This window comes from Gastrolobium bilobum, unplaced genomic scaffold, assembly GCF_033153095.1.
Source record: "Gastrolobium bilobum isolate Gb01-03AN ecotype WA unplaced genomic scaffold, APGP_CSIRO_Gbil_v1 utg15263, whole genome shotgun sequence".
Taxonomy (NCBI): Eukaryota; Viridiplantae; Streptophyta; class Magnoliopsida; order Fabales; family Fabaceae; genus Gastrolobium; species Gastrolobium bilobum.
The window spans coordinates 20,600-38,790 of NW_026899750.1; the positions used below are offsets into that span (position 1 = coordinate 20,600).

The 18,191-nt window shown below is 31.7% G+C and overlaps 1 protein-coding gene across 1 annotated transcript; it reads right to left on the reverse strand.

Annotated features, from left to right (window-relative positions):
* Positions 1-4,011, reverse strand: LOC133293214 (IAA-amino acid hydrolase ILR1-like 4). The gene is made up of 6 exons (XM_061491752.1): positions 3,646-4,011; positions 2,505-2,630; positions 2,116-2,430; positions 1,859-1,987; positions 1,525-1,731; positions 1-141 (listed from the first exon to the last, which is right to left on the reverse strand). Exons 1-6 carry the CDS (start codon positions 4,009-4,011, stop codon positions 1-3), a joined length of 1,284 nt encoding a protein of 427 aa, XP_061347736.1.
* Between the last annotated feature and the right edge of the window lie 14,180 nt (positions 4,012-18,191).

Below are 18,191 nucleotides of genomic sequence, written 5' to 3' on the forward strand. Positions count from 1 at the left end.
TCATTCTTTTGGTTGTAGTAATGGTTGCTGCTCATAATGACTCCTCCTTCTTGAACTAATGGTTTTTGGGACTTCAATATCTCTCTCTCTCTCTTTTCTTTTCCTTTGTTTTTTCAGCCGATGCCTGCATGTGAAGCAGAACTATACAAAATATCCCAGAGTTATGGTTTTTCCAATTCCATATTATATGATTCTACCATAGTTATTATAGTATCTTTTCAGTCCCCAGGTGCAGAGCTACATGTGCATCATATTGCTAAGGGAACAAGCACATGCACCAAAAAGGCACAGCATATTATGGGACAAATTTATCTTAGGAGGTCAGAGGTTTGCAGAGAATCCGATGCTTCCATATGTAGAATAGGTTTATGATATTATACAACTCGTAGGTTCCTATACCTTTTTTTTTTTTTGAATACAAGGTTCCTATACCTTTAAGAGCTTGTTAAAATCACTTGATTTCCTGTATGTCAGAATAAGAGCTACTCGTGCATGTAATACCTTATATCAATCATCTTAGAACCTTTTCCATTTTTCTTTTAAATGTTTCTCAATTATTCTGAATTGCTTGAAAAGGTAGATTTTAGTTGCATTGTATTGAAGATATCTCTTTTTTAGATTTATGCTGTCTATAGCTTCTTTGCTCAATTTTGAATCACCTATGCCCTTGTGCTAATATTTTGTAGAGACCGTAACATAACCTCATTGGCCAAACATCTACATGAACTCGTGTCTGTAGTTTTGCATTACTATTTCTTTCTTACACCGAGACAGTATCATCCAATGTTACTGATTGGTATTTGTTTTATAAAATGAGTTGGAATGAACTCGTTTCCGTAGTTTTGCATTACTATTATTTCTTTCTCACACCAAGATAGTATCATCCAATCTTATTGATTGATAACAATCAAAGCAAAGCATTTTTTTGTTGAATTTATTTTATTCTATTATATATATGATCCGAGGAAACTGGTTCGTGGTGAGGTATTTAATGGTTTTCCAAGGTCAATAATGATGGAAACAAAGGTCATTATTTAAGCTAAGTAACCTGTATTCGGTCAATGATAACAGTCCAGAGGAATTATGCTAAATGGTATAGAAGTACAAAACACTATGAAAGCATGAATTTTGCTAAATGATTTACAAGTACAAAAGACTACAAAAATATTAACCTTTTACTTTCTTTTTATTTTGTTTTGTTTAAGCATGAATGAAATAATATTTGTAACAAAACCCTGGTCCGGCAAACTCAACATGCCTCTAAAAAAATTTCTCCCGTGACAGTTACTTAAGCCAAAGAATTAGTAGACACTATCAAATTTTCAGATATAACTGGTAGATATATATGTATCACTAAAAATAAGAATTCGTTGAATATGAATGGAATGAAATAGCAAATGCCGCATGTATTGCAGCCCCAATGGGAAGGACATCTTCGTCAATGAAAAAGTAAGGACTGTGAGCAGGATATATGGATCCACTCTTCTCATTTTTTATACCTAAAAGAAGGAATGATCCAGGTACCTTTTCCAAGTAAAATGCAAAATCTTCACTCCCTGTGAAGAGGGGTGCTAATTCTATGTTCTTTTCTCCAACAATCTTACTTGAGACTTGCCTTACTAATTGGTATATTCTTTCATCATTTGTAGTTGGAGGGATTGTGGGAAGTTCATTACCATAGAACTCAACCTCTGCAGAGCACCTATGTACTTCTGCTTGCCCTTTAATAACCTGTCCAAAGAAGTCAAACAAATGAAAAAAATCCACTTTGAGTAAGTTCTTTCTGTCTTTGATGTTTGCTTCTTAATGAGTTCATATTCAACACAAGAATATGGTGCATACATAACCGGACAATTACCTCTTCTATCCTTTTCCTTAGTGCATAGAAGCTCTTTTTGCTGAATGCTCTATAAGTACCTCCTAGTGTAACCGAATCAGGGATGATATCATGAGTAGATCCTGCGTCGACCATGGCCACAGAAACCACCTGCCAAAGTAAGTTCTCTGGATAAAGTTTTTGTATTACTTTCAAATCACAGAAAGAATCATTCATATGTGTGCGAAAAGTTTCATTTAGCAAAGTTTTTTCATGTTGAATTCGAGTATTTGACTCACCTGAGAATCTAAAGGATCAGCCTCCCTTGAAACAATGTTCTGCAAACTAATCACTGATGCTGAAGCAGCCAAAACTGGATCAAAACAATGCTGAGGTATTCCTGCAAAACCCCCTTTTCCATTGATCTTTGCCTTGAAGCTTCCACATCCAGCTAAAAATTCTCCAGGCCGTGATGCAACAACACCTATGGGATACACTGACACTAAGTGCAACCCAAAAATAGCCTCTACATCTTCAAGCACCTGTTCTTGGATCATGTCTTTTGCACCTATGCCTCTTTCCTCAGCTGGTTGGAATATTAGAACAACAGTAGCCTGCATGTGAGGGAGTTAATTTTCAGTGGAATAATGATATATATCCTAATGTTCATTTTCCAATTCCTCTTCACCTGTAACTTGTCTTGCATTTCTTGCAGTATCTTTGCAGCCCCAAGGAGCATGGCAACATGTGCATCGTGTGCACAAGCATGCATTTTGCCATCTACTTTGCTCTTATGATCCCAATCAACCAGTTCCTGTTCACCAGCAGTATATACCAGATAAAAAACATTTGACAAGAGCAAACACATTGTGTTGTAATTTTTGTTAACAAAGAAGGCACACATTTCAATCAAACTACCAATTATTGTCCAAATTTGTCCTAGGAGATTTAGAGCATTGGCACAGAATGTTAAGCTTCCACACTTAACTTAGTACAAGTGTAGAAAATAATGCAATGGGATATGCTAATATTAAATTATCAGACTCCTGCACTTTGTTGATCTAAAATTACTGAAGAGGTTATATTGATTAATCTCATTTTACCTCAAATGGTTTTGCTATATATAAAAAAAAATTGAAGGTTAGAAGTCTGAGCAACACAAGAGTAACTAGATGAAGCCTTGTACAAGCTGGGAAAGGAAATTAACTGATTTTACCCTTTAATTACAAACAGATCTTAAAATTGGAATTGTGGTAACAACTTTCCAATATAAACAGTGCACCAGGTTGTACTTAGAATTAAATTTACTAATTATCTTGACACAGTTTCCTTTACCAACTTCTCAGAATAATTCTCAATTACATGACCAACACCTCTCTTTCAGAATTAATCCAGGAAGCTTCTCTTTCCTGTTTTTTATTTTCACACAGCAAAATCAACCAACCTTGCAGTTCCCCAATTCAAACAAACACCTGTACCCTGCTCAAAGAGGAATATTAACAGAATTGAATAACACAAGAACTCATTTTTCCTTTCTTTTATCATTTTTGCCTACCAAGGAGTACCATCTACCTTGTTGGGGTCCTTTTGTAAATTCTTTTATCAAAAAATTTACAAGATCAACAATTGCATGTAGAGTTAAAACCAGCCAGAGCTTCATACCAACAAACAGGAGCATGCAGACATACTAATGGTCAACATATGGTTCCATATAGCATCAAAAATTGATTAATCAGGAGATAAACAGGGATAGAACCAAGTAAGAAACAACACAAGACCTTAACAAAACAAAACAAAACAAAAAAGACTGTGTAGTTTGTAACACAGACCTGAATAGGCAAAGCATCCATGTCAGCTCTAAGAGCAACAAAGGGTGGAGAACCAGAACCAATTTTAGCAACAACACCAGTCCTAGCCACAGGCCACTTGTAAGAAACACCAAGTTTGTCAAGTTCACGCCTTATGAGAGCACTTGTCTTGAATTCTTCATATGCAAGTTCAGGGTACTCATGGATTTCTCTCCTTATACTCGTCATCCATTTCACCATTCTAGGACTGTTAGCTAGCTCAAGAATCTGCTGTTTCAGTGATGAACTTTGGTTTGAATGTTCATTGTGTGAAGGAGTTTGCAAGTTGAAAGAGAAGCAAGTGGGGAGGAACAGCAAGAGTAGGAGAATAAGTCTCAGAGAGTCCATGTGACCAAAGAGGTAGATATGAAAATGAAAGGAATTGAAATTGTTTTTTGTATATAAACTTTCTAGACTAGATATTTATATATACTTCATGCTTTAAAAAAGTTGTACCATACTTCTTTTTTCTTATTCTTATTGGTGTGAAAACTAATTTTTTATATTTATTTTGGCACATGAAAACTATTTTTTTTTATGGGCTTTATTAATCTCATGCAATAGGAGAGAGCTGTCTTATGTTATAGAGACAATCATGTGTGGGACCCACCCATTTATAGAAAAAGAAAAAAAGATAAAAAAAAAAGTAATACAGAAATCGATGTATGTGTAGGAGATAAAAATACTCTCCTACAACATAAGAGTATATTTTCTCTTTTTTTATTATGGTAAAAGGTTATCAGGTGTGATAGATTTTGCATCCTTACCGTACTGTATATAGATTTTTCATTCCAAAACTTTTTTTTTTAACTTCTAATTTGTGAAATATCTTAACATTTAAGCTAACAATTAACAAATGGGTTGGTTGCACTTCACACGAATTTAATTATTTTAACTTAAAAAATTAAAATTGTTATAATGAGTTCTATTATGTTCCAACCTATTATAACTCAACTAAATATAACAAAATTAAGCATGTATTAAATCATACTTGATGCTCACAAACTTTAATGAAAATATTAAAAAATAATCGCTATGATGATAATTACAATTTTCTGTATTAATTTGTATATCATTTTTAAAAATAAAATTCAAGTTGCACCAGATTAGTAATATTGAAACGAAGTTGCACCAATAGAAGAAAAAAATTGATTGAAAAAAAAAAAAAAAATTGTGTGGAGGCCCATCTTTTTATACCAAGCAAATAAAACATCATAATCATAAGACCAAAAAAAGAGAGAGAATCTTTTGTTAAACTTCAATCCAGGTCACCTTATGTGTTTTCCAGTATTTATTTATTGCATTAGAATGAATTTAAAGTTTTAGTCTACGTATGCATTCTAAAATTGTTATTTTTGTACATTTTCTTTTACGAAATAATTTTTTATGGATTTAACTTTTATTCACTCTAATATAGATTTTTTAATTCCATTATCTAATTATTTTTTTGAATTATCAAAGAAGTTTGACTATCATAATTTCAAATCAAAAAATCTTAACATTTTTAATGATATATTAATACATGATTAACTTATAGTATAAAAAATGGGAAAACCAAAAGTTATGTTACAGGAAATTTTGTTTTGCTCTTGCACTCAGATTGGTTTCCGTGCAATGTTTTTTATTTAATTTTTTTTCTATTATATAGTGGGTCCCACAAAAGCTTATTTCAGTGACATGATATATGAATGTTCCTGTTACAGACATTTGCAAAACCCATAAAAAATATATGTTAAGGATAAATCAAATTTAAGCTCTATATATTTATTTCGGTGGTCTAAAAAGGAAACTTAAATAATTAATTAAGTTAATCTTTACCCAGGTGACATAAATGAAGAATAGGAAATGAAGTACCACTAGGGCTAGCCTAGTGGTGAGGGGGTAAGTAGTGAGTAATAGTTATTTTCAATGTATTCAATTTATATATATATATATATATATATATATATATATATATATATATATATATATATATATATATATATATGGAAAAATGTTTCTGCAGTTAATGCAGATAAGTTATCTGCATTTATTCTCAAAACGACGTCGTTTTGATATTGAAATCTTAAAAAATTATAAATATAAAGACTATTATAATCTTAAAATAAATTGAAATTACAAATACACTATGATTTCTGCCCCAAAACGATGTCGTATTGGGCTTACTGCAGATAATTTATCTGCAGTAACTGCAGAAAAAACGAACCCATATATATATATATATATATATATATATATATATATATATATATATATATAGTTTTATAAGAGTTATGTTGTAGGAAAAGTGATTGTGTAATGTTATAGAGATTCGTTTTGCCTGCCGTAGTATTTTCTTTTCTTTTTTCTTCAAAAAGTGTGGGTCCCACAAAATGTTGTGTGTGTAAGAAAATTTATTGTGTCATGTTAAATGACAAATGCAAATCCCACATATATATATATATATATATATATATATATATATATATATATATAGGCAAGATCCTTTGACACCTCACCTGAGAGCCATTAGATCAAAAAAGATCATCGGTGTCACATGCTTGCAAATCATAGTCGTTGATCTTTTTTGATCTAAGAGTTCTCAGATGAGGTGTCAAATTTGAAATTTGACACTGGTGTCAAAGGATCCTACCTATATATATAGGGGTAGGGCTGGCAATATGGGCCGAGCCCGTCGGGCCAGCCCGTTTAACCCACTGATATTGGCGGGTTGGGTTATGAGTCTCAACCCACCAACCCAAGGTAGCCCGCCCCGTTTACAAAAGGAACAAAACGGGTTGATCATGATTCGGGCCGGGTTGGCCCGACGGGTTCATTTTTTTAATATTCGAATTTTTTTATTTTTTTTAATACACAAAAAATAAAATTACAAAATTTACATTGCACTTGTTTGCCCTAATTTTACACCAGCAATTGCGCCGTTCCACCCCTTGAGAGTTGAGATCCTGGCTTCTATTTCTCCCTTCAGATCCACCCCTTCTATTTCTCGCCGCCGTTCCTCGCCGCCGTTCCTCGCCGCCGTTCCTCGCCGTCGTTCCTCCCCGGTCTTCGTTCCTGCCTTCGATCTCACCACCATTCATCTTCGTTCCTCTGTGGTGCCTGTCAGATCAAATTATTTTGGATTGTAAGTCCTGTAATCTTTTTTGTTTTGGTCCTTTTGCTTGAATCTGTTATGTCTAGTGATGCTCAATCTGGACACAAATAACAAGTAAATAACTCAGTCAAAATAAATGATTACGCTCCAATTTGATCTGTCCATGAAATTTTCTTTTCATTTTTTATTTTTTATTTTTTCAAATAACTCAACCAATTAATTCTGTAGCTATGGGTGTCATGGAATTGTGTTTAATTGATAATACTGGTACTTAGGTAAGTCAATTTGTGCATTAGATTTTGTGAAACTTTGATTTGATTTACTTCTTTGATTCTCAGTTCAATCTAGGTTCTGAGTTCTGACCAATATTGCGTTCCAAATTTGCACTTTCTACCTAATCTTAAATGGAATAATTTATAACCTGCGTGATTGAGAGTCTATTGGATCATGATGTTGATATCTCTTTGTTCATATTCTTAAACATTTTGTGGCACTTTCTACCTATAAATTAATCAAATAACCAAAAAGACCAATAAGATAAGAGATGTCATCATTTTCTCTCAATTATTGGCATAGCAAGATAGTACCTCTCCACAAAGACATTGGTGACCAGCAAGGCACAAGTATATATTAGGAATGATGGCAGAGTAGCCATTCTTCATATGTTATATTGAATAAAACTCCTCCTAAGGCCTCCCTATAATTTCAGGTGTTGTTTTCCCCAACCAACATGCCACTCTACTTTCTCTCTGAGTTGATTCTGACCCACTTTTGTTAAAGACACTGCAAGCTCAGTTTCAATTTTTTATTTTATTTTTTTATGTGATTAGTATTACTTATTTCATAATCTCAAAAAAGAAAGAAGACATGAAATTTTACAATTATAACTAGCCAACCAACTGCATAACTTGTTTTTGAAATCACCCATTAATAGTTGTACCTATACCAAGTAAAAACATTTATCAATTTTCTCATGCAATGGTGGTTGAGGTTTATGACTTTTCCTAGTAATAAGCAAAATTCAGTTTGCTATGAAAGTGTACCAGTCGGTTGTTGAGGTAGAAACACACTTTCAGAGGGTATCCCCATGTAGTTAAGGTACATATATACAAATGTATACACAATACACTTGGCAGCTATTTAGTTATGCTTGGATGTGCAAAGAAACCTTCTGAAATGAAAGTTCGAACAAACTGCTGATGACGGTGCTTAAGAGGGTGAGAAATCTAATTAGTGAAAGAATAGTTTAACCTCTGTTCATAAGAGTCAACTCATCACATACTGTTTGTGCGTTAGTGCGTCTATATTAAGACAATAAATACAATCCATGCATGATAAGAAAAGAATTAGTGCTAATCATGTTTTCAAATGCTGACATGAAGTTTGGATTGTTTTCTAAGCAAAGTCTTCCTATGGCAATAACTTTTCCTTATTAATTAACACTGTTCCATTGATGTTTACCTGCTTTCATTCAATCAAAAGCAAACAAGACATGTGAATCCAAATTATCATGTTTAGTGCCAGAATTAATTGGTTGAGTTATTTGAAAAATTCCTTATGGGTTGGACTGTACTTTATACATAATTCACAATCCTGTGGGCATATTGAAGATTTGGTTTCTGGGCAGGTCTTATCTTCAGAGTGGAAGGTCCATTGAAGGGGCAAAAAACCCACATTACAGTGTCCGTGAAAGTTCCACCAAGGGCTCCATTATTGAAAAACCAATCAACAGAAGAAGGCAAGTAAACTTCCATTCAATATTTAGCATTTTGTCTTCATGGAGTTTTATCTTCCAAGGATTTCCATTGTTATGTTCATGAGTAAGTAGGGTTTAGGAATCTAGTTGCCCTGCTACCCGGCTGTTATGGTTCCATATTTTTAGTGCCTATGCAGCTTAGTAAAAATTGGACCCTGATTGTTGTCCTTTTTAATGAAATATATTCTCATTGTTTTTTATAGTTGATTGTAAATGGAGGTTAATGAACCTATTGATGTGGAAAGTTGTGATAATCAAGAAATTCAATCTGTTGTTGAATCCACAAAGAAGAAGGCAAAAACAGAAACTTCAGATTGTTGGAAGTTTTTTACCAAGATAGGAGTAGCGGATGATGGAATTGAGAGGGCAAAATGTATTGGTTGTAATCAAGAATACAAAGTTGGTGGGAAAAATTATGGAACGTCGCATCTGAAACGTCACATTCTAAAGTGCAAGAATATTAAATTTGAAGATGTGGGTCAAATGATGATAGATATGCAAGGTAAATTGAAAAGTCAAAAAATAGATCAAATGGTATCACGTGAGATGTGTGCTCTTGCAATTATTGAGCATGATTTGCCTTTCAATTTCGTTGAGTATGAAAGGATTAGGATGTGGGTAAGTTACTTAAATCCTAATGCAATTCCAATTACAAGAAATACTGCTAAGAGCGATGTCTTAAAGATTTACATGAGAGAGAAGGAGAACCTTAAAGACATAATGGCTAGCATTCCAACTAGGATTTGCTTAACTTCTGATTTGTGGACAGCTTGTAATACAGAGGGTTACATATGTTTAACAGCTCACTTCGTTGATAGGAATTGGAATTTAAATAGCAAGATTCTTAACTTTTGTCATATGCCTCCTCCTCACACTGGTTTTGAATTATGTCAAAAAATTTTTGATTTATTGAAGGATTGGGGAATAGAGAAGAAGTTATTTTCCATTACTTTGGATAATGCATCTGCAAATGACAATATGGTGAGAAATTTGAAAAGTCAGCTTGGTTTGCAGAAATTGTTGTTATGTGATGGACAATTTTTTCATATTCGTTGTTCTGCTCACATTTTGAATCTAATTGTTCAAGAAGGGTTGAAAGTTTCTAGTGATGCCTTGAGCAAAATTAGAGAAAGTGTCAAATATTTAAGGGGCTCGGAAGGCAGAATGAAAGCATTTAAAGAATGCATTGATCAAGTGGGAGGAATTAACACTTCAAAAGGCTTATGCCTAGATGTCCCTACTAGATGGAATTCAACTTATCTGATGCTTGAAAGTGCTCTTATATACCGACGTGTGTTTTCTATTCTTGAATTCAGTGATAAAAATTATAAATATTGTCCTACACTTGATGAATGGGATAGAGGAGAAAAAATTATGGGGTTCTTGAAGCCATTTTATGATATTACTGAGTTGATTTCTGGCACATCCTATCCTACTGCCAACTTATACTTTTTGCAAGTTTGGCAAATTCAATGTAGTCTCCAGAACACATTACATGATGAAGATGACATTTTAAAGAGCATGGCTGCAAGGATGATGGAAAAATTTGACAAATATTGGGAGGAATATAGTATTGTGCTTGCACTAGGAGCACTTCTTGACCCACGGATGAAGACTTCTGCTTTGTCTTATTGTTATTCCAAAGTTAATCCATTGACAAGTGAAGCAAAAGTAGAAGAAATAAAGAAAAATGCATACAATCTCTTTGACAATTATGCATGTCACGTTCCTCCCTCTTCAAATGCTCTAAGTCAAAGTCTCTGTGATGTTACAAGTGCATCTTCAAGTGGGTCAATATCAATAGAGAAGAAGGGATTTTCAGAAATCATGTTCCAAGTAAGTTTATTTTAATTTGAAATAATAATTTATTTACTTACATTGTATTTTTTAAAAACTTATATTTTTATGTGTTTAATTAACTTGTCAAATATGGTAGGAATTGAAAAAGCACAATCAACCCTTCAATGCAGCAAAGATTGGAAAATCTCAACTTGATGTTTATCTGGGAGAGGAGAATTTAGAGTTTGATGATGATACATTTGATATATTACAATGGTGGAAGGGGAGAGCTAAACGTCTTCCAAATTTATCACTAATGGCTCGTGACTTATTAAGCATTCCTATTACCACTGTTGCATCTGAATCTGCATTCAGCATTGGGTCACGGATTCTTAATAAATACAGAAGCAGTCTCTTACCTGAATGTGTTGAAGCTTTGCTTTGTACCCGTAATTGGCAGAATGGTTTTTCTAGGACTGGTAATTTATTTAATTTGAATTCATTTTATATTGAACCATACTTGTCTGTAAAATTAATTTTTTTTTTCAATTATTATTTATATAGATGAAGGTGCCTCTGATGAGAAGATTGATGAGAAGATTGATGAGAAGATTGATAAATGATGACGATGGCAGTTAATGTTTTGTTGGAGCTTCTTCAAAGCAATGAATCAAAAAGTAGTTTGTGCTTTTTTTTTTTTCAATTTGAATGGACATTTGTGTGTATTGTAGTTAAACTTGATAACTAGTTTTGTGAATTAATATTTGTATTTTATTTTTTGGACTAGCTTGTAGAATCAAATTTAAGCAGCGTTGATTCCTATTATTTATGTAGTTTTTTGTGTTTTTTATGCAGATTTTTTATTTTTAATTTTTAATTTTATGAGTTTTTTTATTTTGGGCGGGCTAGCCCGCAACCCGCCAGCCCGTTCATAAAACGGGGCGGGTTGCTAAGTCTGGCCCATTTTATCAAAACGGGGCGGGCTGGCCCGGCCCATTTTTGGCGGGCCAATGGCGGGCCGGGGCGGGCCGGGGCGGGCCAGCCCGTATTGCCAGCCCTATATAGGGGAGAGGTCTTTTGACTCTAGAGTAAGACTTACAACTCTTACTCTTCATCTCAACCGTTGATTTCCGTCCATCTAACAGTTATTATTTATTTGAAATAAATAATTAATTAATTGTTGAAATAAATAATTAATTAATAGTTATAGATAACCGTTAGATGGACGGAAATCAACGGTTGAGATGAGGAGTAAGAGTTGTAAGTCTTACTCTAGAGTCAAAAGATCCTTCCCCTATATGAGGTAGGATCCTTTGACACCAGTGTGAAATTTGAAGTTTGACACCTCGTATGAGAGCCATTAGATCATAAAAGATCAATGGTGTCACATGCTTACAAATCAGAGCCATTGATTTTTTTGATCTAATAGCTATCAGATGAGGTGACAAATTTCAAATTTGACACCAGTGTCAAAGGATACTGTCTCATATATATATATATATATATATATATATATATATATATATATAGTTACTATTTGGGACAGAGTGGAAGAAGGGGGAGATTCTCGAACGAGGAAAAGAATCCAATGACTTCGAAAGAATTGAACGAGGAGCCGTATAAGATGAAAATCTTATGTACGGTTCTGTATATATATATATATATGGGAAAAAAGTATCTAATGTTACTTTAGATAACTTTATCTAATGTTCATCAAAACGACGTCGTTTTAGAGTTAAAAAATTTAAAAATTAGAATGATAAAGACTATTATAACCCTGAAATAAACTAAAATTACAAAAACACCATGATTTCCGCCCCAAAACGACGTCGTTTCGGTGAACATTAGATAAAGTTATCTAAAGTAATTTTAGAAAACACAAATCCTATATATATATATATATATATATATATATAGGGAAAGTACTTCTTATGTGATTGCAGAAGGGAAAACTTACAGCAACACAGAATACGCGTCCGAATCCTGGTTTTTTTTTGTTGATAGAATCCGCACGTGTATCCTAGGATGTGTTAAAAATTTGCTGCAACTTTTCTCATCAGCAGTCACATGAGAAGCGACGGATATATATATATATATATATATATATATATATATATATATATATATATATATATATAGATATATATATATATATTGAAATGAAGCGATAATGATATTCAGTACAAAGTGTTTTTTACGAAAAAGTTACAAAAGCTGACTACACAGTCACAGGAAGCATGACCATATAAAGGTTGTTTATTAGGTAAAGACAGTTTCCAATAATTCACAGGATAGTTCGTATTTTTCGCTTATAATTGAGCAATATTCAAAATGAAGATTAAAACAAATCACTATGGTTCAAAATGGTTCACGTGTCCAAATTTAGGTACATATTGCTTAACAGTTGAAACAAAGATAAATGATACGAAAGAAAACAAAAGGGACGGAACAACTATTAAAGGAGCATATATATAAGGATTCAAACTAACAATTTTATATGAAATCAAACTACATAAAACATTTTAATCACACCAAAAGAAAGAGTAATTCCATTGTCAAACACGTCAGTCAACTAGAGATTGATATGTTTATTTCGTTATTAATTAAAATAAATCACATGCTTCAACTTTGTACCGAAAAAAAGAGAGGACTTTCTTCAACTTATGCGGCTACTTTCGATTCCTTCACGGCTTATTTTCCATGCAAGATACTAAATTAGCTGTAACATTGCATTGGATAAGAAAAATTGAATTAGTCACGGTTCAAACATTTGAGCACGTTTAATTTTTTTAATTTTTTTTTTATCATGATTATTTACTTTTTATATTATAAACTTAGGGGGCATTTGGTACGCGGGAATCTCGAAGATTTTCGAGAAAGTGAATTTTTTTAAATTTTAAATTTACGGATATTATAAACTGAAGGTAAAAATTATATTTTTAAAAATTGAAATTTCCGGTTAAAATTTTTTTTTTTCCTCTACCAAACACCCCTTTAGTCTTTGTCTTCTTAATTTGTCTAATATGGGATAAATAAGAGCTTGTAGTTCTGCTTCAATTTATAATGAGAAGCATTTTGGATTAGTCACCCACTTCAAAGCCCAACAGTGAAAACCATGACTGCAAATCCTTAAATACATCATCTTGGATCACTGAAGAAATTAAAGTAATTAAAACATACCCGATTCCATCGCAACGGTTGTGATTTCTTGATACCTTTGAATTTTGAGATTGATGATCTTTCTCGGTCAAATCACAAGAGTACAAATCCTTATTCACAAGTTATTTTTTGATGGGAAAAAGAAAACAATTTAACTGATTTGATATATTGTAGACTATAATATTTTTTCTGTTTCTTTATTATTAAGCCCACCAGGCTCCCACTATATCATGTTGGGCCAATATAAATATTTACTTATTTTTTTTTTATAACAATATTTACTTATTTAACTAATACTCATTGTGAAATCTAATTAAATTCCTTAATAGATAACTTAATTTGTCCAGTAATTAAATAGTATGATATAATTAATAATTACATACGTAGTCACAATAATATAGAAAATAAAATTTTCTAACAATTCCATTACTCCATGAAAAATTCTAACAATATTTTGTAAAGTTTAATCTCCTTGAGATTTTTCATTTTTCAAATGGTTGACTAAAATAATTCTACGGATATTATAACTCTATGTACCCAAAATAATTCACGTGTATCTCCTAAATAAAAATAATAATAATTCACGTGTCATTTTTAGCTGAAAAACATATTCACGTGTCAATAACAGAGACAGGGTTAAGGATGATCATGTAATTTTCTAAGCAACTGGTAATATTGTGATTAGTCGTTGGTGAAACGTCAATGTCTGAACTTGAAGTCAATGAACTTGATAACTCTTTTGTTGAGGCTTCTCTTCTTTGCGTGTCACTCATGAGTTTACACTCATTGCACGAAGGTTCCCTTGACCCTAACATTGCATGTGCCCAATAGGAACCACTCAATTGGCGGAAAAAAGGCACGTGTTAAACATTCGCACATATAAAATTAGATAGATTTAGCTGCCTAATTTGATGTTTGACTCATTCTAGATAGTGCTGTCCAATCAAAGTAAATGTGATGAAATTGTTTAGTTATTATTGTATTATAATGATTTTATATTACAGTACAAAGAATAGCATGATAAAAGCATAATTATAATTTGAGAAACACCGACATTTTTTTTTTTTTTTAAAAATTGTGTGTCAGACACAGTCTACATATTTTGACACGTGTCTGACATGCGGTCAGTACTCCTAGTGGCGGATCCATATATAAGCTGGGTGTAGCTTTGTCTCGGACTAAATTTTAACAAAATTATACTTATTATATATAATTATATAATTAATTATTATTTGATCTGAGTTAAAATTATAATTTTGGCCCGGGCTACAATTTATAATTTGGCCTTATCTAAATTTTAAAATATTTTTGGTGAAAGATTTTGGTAAGTTGTATTAGGTCATGTGTTCAATTTCCACTTGTATAAAAAATAAAATATTTTTTAGTCAAATTAAAAAATATTTAATAAAATTATAACTCTTCTTGATGCTGCCTGCTCAGGTGCTCTGTATATAATATAATTTAAATATATTATGATATAAACTAACTAAAATTAAGAAAAATAAATACACATATAATTTTTTAGCTCGACCTCCAATTGGAGCCTGGCTCCGCCACTGAATGCTCCAACATGTTTTGACATGTGTTTCTGACACGCGGTCAACTTTTTCCGACACGTATCTGACACATTTTTTTAGGTCTAAATTTTATTTTATTAACTAAAAATGAAAAATTAATTTATAAGTCAATTTTTTTTTGTTATGGAATTAGACATAAAAAATTAACAAGATATGAAAAATTACTTTTGCTTTATATTTATGTTATGAAATTTGAATATTTGATTGGTTATATGACTTATTATGGACTGATATATGAATTAAATATAAATTATATTATTTAATATCAAAACGTGTCCTAACGTGTCGAAATACAACATTTTTAAAAATTAACGTGTCGGCGTATATTGTCGTGTCGTATCTCGTGTCCCGCATCGGTGCAATATAGATTATAATCTGTGTGAATATTTTTTTTTTAATGTTAAAAAGATTAAAAAAGACTAATTATCTCATTTTAAAATTTTATTACAAGTTTACGAAAAAAATTATTATTATTTTTATAAATAACTTATTAATAAAAATAAAATCCAAGAAAGGTATTTTTATCACTCTAACTTTATTACATCGACGCTATTGAATCTTAAATTACTTAAAACTGGTTGTGTGGTGCATAAATTTTTTTAAGATGTATTTAATTTGTTAAAAATAATAATAACAGGATAGTAAAGCAATTGTTTTATGTTTGGATTTAAAAATAATTATGGGATAAAATTAAGGGTTAGTTTTTTTCTACAGTTACTGCTTACAATTAAGTTATCTGCAATAAGCTCAATACAATGTCATTTTGGGGTGGAAATCATGGTGTTTTATAATTTTAATTTATTCTCATGTTTAAACATTGGTAGTTGTATTGACATTGTGATTACTTTTATGATTAATTTGTGAAAAACTTATGTACTTTGTTTTTATGATATATTTGGATCTATCAATTTTTAATGTTAGACTTTTTAAATTGATTTTATTAAGTGTATTTATCTTATAATTATATTTAGTTTTTTATATATTTAATTTTATAATGACAGTTTTGATTATAAACAATGAATGTTTTATGATCAATGAAATGCAAAAATTTGAGTCAAATTATATAATTTAGATGAATTATACAATTTAGTAACTGTTTAAAATATTTATGTTCATAAAAAAATTATAATCTTTGAAACCACCTTAAAAATAGAATTAAAATTAAAAAAATATTAATTACAGGATTTAATGGCGGTTTTGAACCGCCGCTAAAAATAAAAATGATTTATTTTTTTTCTAATAAATGATGGCAGTTTAATTCATGTTCAGCGTCGGTTTGTTTTTCGCGTCGGTTTTTCCGACAGTTTCCACAAACCGAAGTTAAATTATTTAATGTCACCATTTCTTGTGTCGGTTGCCAATTGGCTACTGGTTTTTTTAGTGGCGGTTGCCAATTGGCTACGATGTCATTTTTAGTGTAGTGAGTTATCTGCAGTAAGCTCAATACGACGTCGTTTTGAGGCAGAAATCATGGTGTTTTTATAATTTTAATTTATTTCAGGGTTATTATAGTCTTTATAATTATAATTTTCTAATCTTTGAATCCCAAAACGACGTCGTTTTGGAAGTAAATGGAGATAACTTATCTGCATTAACTGCAGAAATATTTTTCTGTAAAACTAAACAAAACATGAAGCACAGGATGTCACAATCAACACGTATGGTAATCATGGATCGAAAAGAATAAGATCAAGAAGGGTAGAACCTCACATGATATCCACATTTTCAATCTCATAGGTATTTAGAATTCAACTCATGAAAATTGCACACCCATAAGCTTGTTTTTCTTCTACTTCTTCACTAATTAATACACATGCAAAACATAATCCACCCTAGTAATTATGCCAATGCTCTCCTAAAACATTGTATTTCACTTAAGGCTTGTAACCGGGACAAAAATAAGAAATAAATTCCAATCAAAATGTTTAGTCAAGAGAAAATTGAAGTTTGGCTATTAGGCTAAATTGATTATTTCATACAAAAATGCCTTAATCATGCTTATGCATGCATGTGAAAATGTTGCTTCAAAAAGAATTAAAGCAAGTTCCAAGCAATATGAATCTAAAGAATAAAACGACACGAGAGATGAAAACTGAGGAGGTCAGAGCGCGATGCACGAGAGAATTGACATTTGAGGAAGAAGAACTGATACAAAGGAGTGTAAGAAAGCCCAAAAGGGGGTGTGGTGGAAGACGATAACATGGTTCACTGGATATAACTTTATCTCTTAGAAAAATACTTTTCCCCTAATTAATTGAGGAGTTTCTTATAATAATATTTCCTTTATTTATTATATTGATTTTACTGCAATCATTTATTCATCTTTAGAAATGTATACTAATAATTGATTGTAATTATTTTCTTTCTTTCCTTTAATCAGTTAATCTTATCTTTTCTTCACTTTAAGTGTTTTGTCTTTTGAAATTTTCCTTAATTTTATGGAAGGAAATATTATCATCATTTATTTATTATATCTTAGTTTTAACTAAATTATTGCATATTTTTATCATTAACTTTATCTTTAACCTTATTAATTTAAATAGAAAATGTCAAACGATGTCTTGTTATATCAAAATAATGTAACGATGTTTTAATCGTATATTTAAATAATTTAGAATATCGTAAAAGATCTCTTGAGATTGGTTTATATATTTTCGTATTCTGTTATTTATTTCCTTTACCAAAAGATTCTATTATCTACAAAAATCTTCTACATTGATTATTATTATTTGTTTCATTATAAGTAGGATTGAGTTTGTCCGTCATGTGCATGAACGACCCTTGTTGTTCCATCTTTTTTCTCTTACTAAAAATATGGAGCATCAAAAACTTCTAGAGAGCAAAAAGCGTTTTAGAAACCAGAGTTCCACGGAAGTGTTTAGAAAAGTTAGACGTGGACCTCGTTTTTTTATTAAGCCTTCCAATGATCGCAGCAACAAGACTCTTGAGTCTTTCAAGGTATGTCATGTATTTGATTATTTTGTGGTCATAGACTTAGAGGCTACCTGTGACAAGGGAAAAAAATCCCCACCCTCAAGAGATAATTGAGTTTCCATCGGTCATAGTGAGTGGTGTCACTGGCGAAATAAAATCATGTTTTCGGACATATGTGAGGCCTACCCATAATCAAATTCTGACTGATTTCTGCAAGCATCTGACTGGT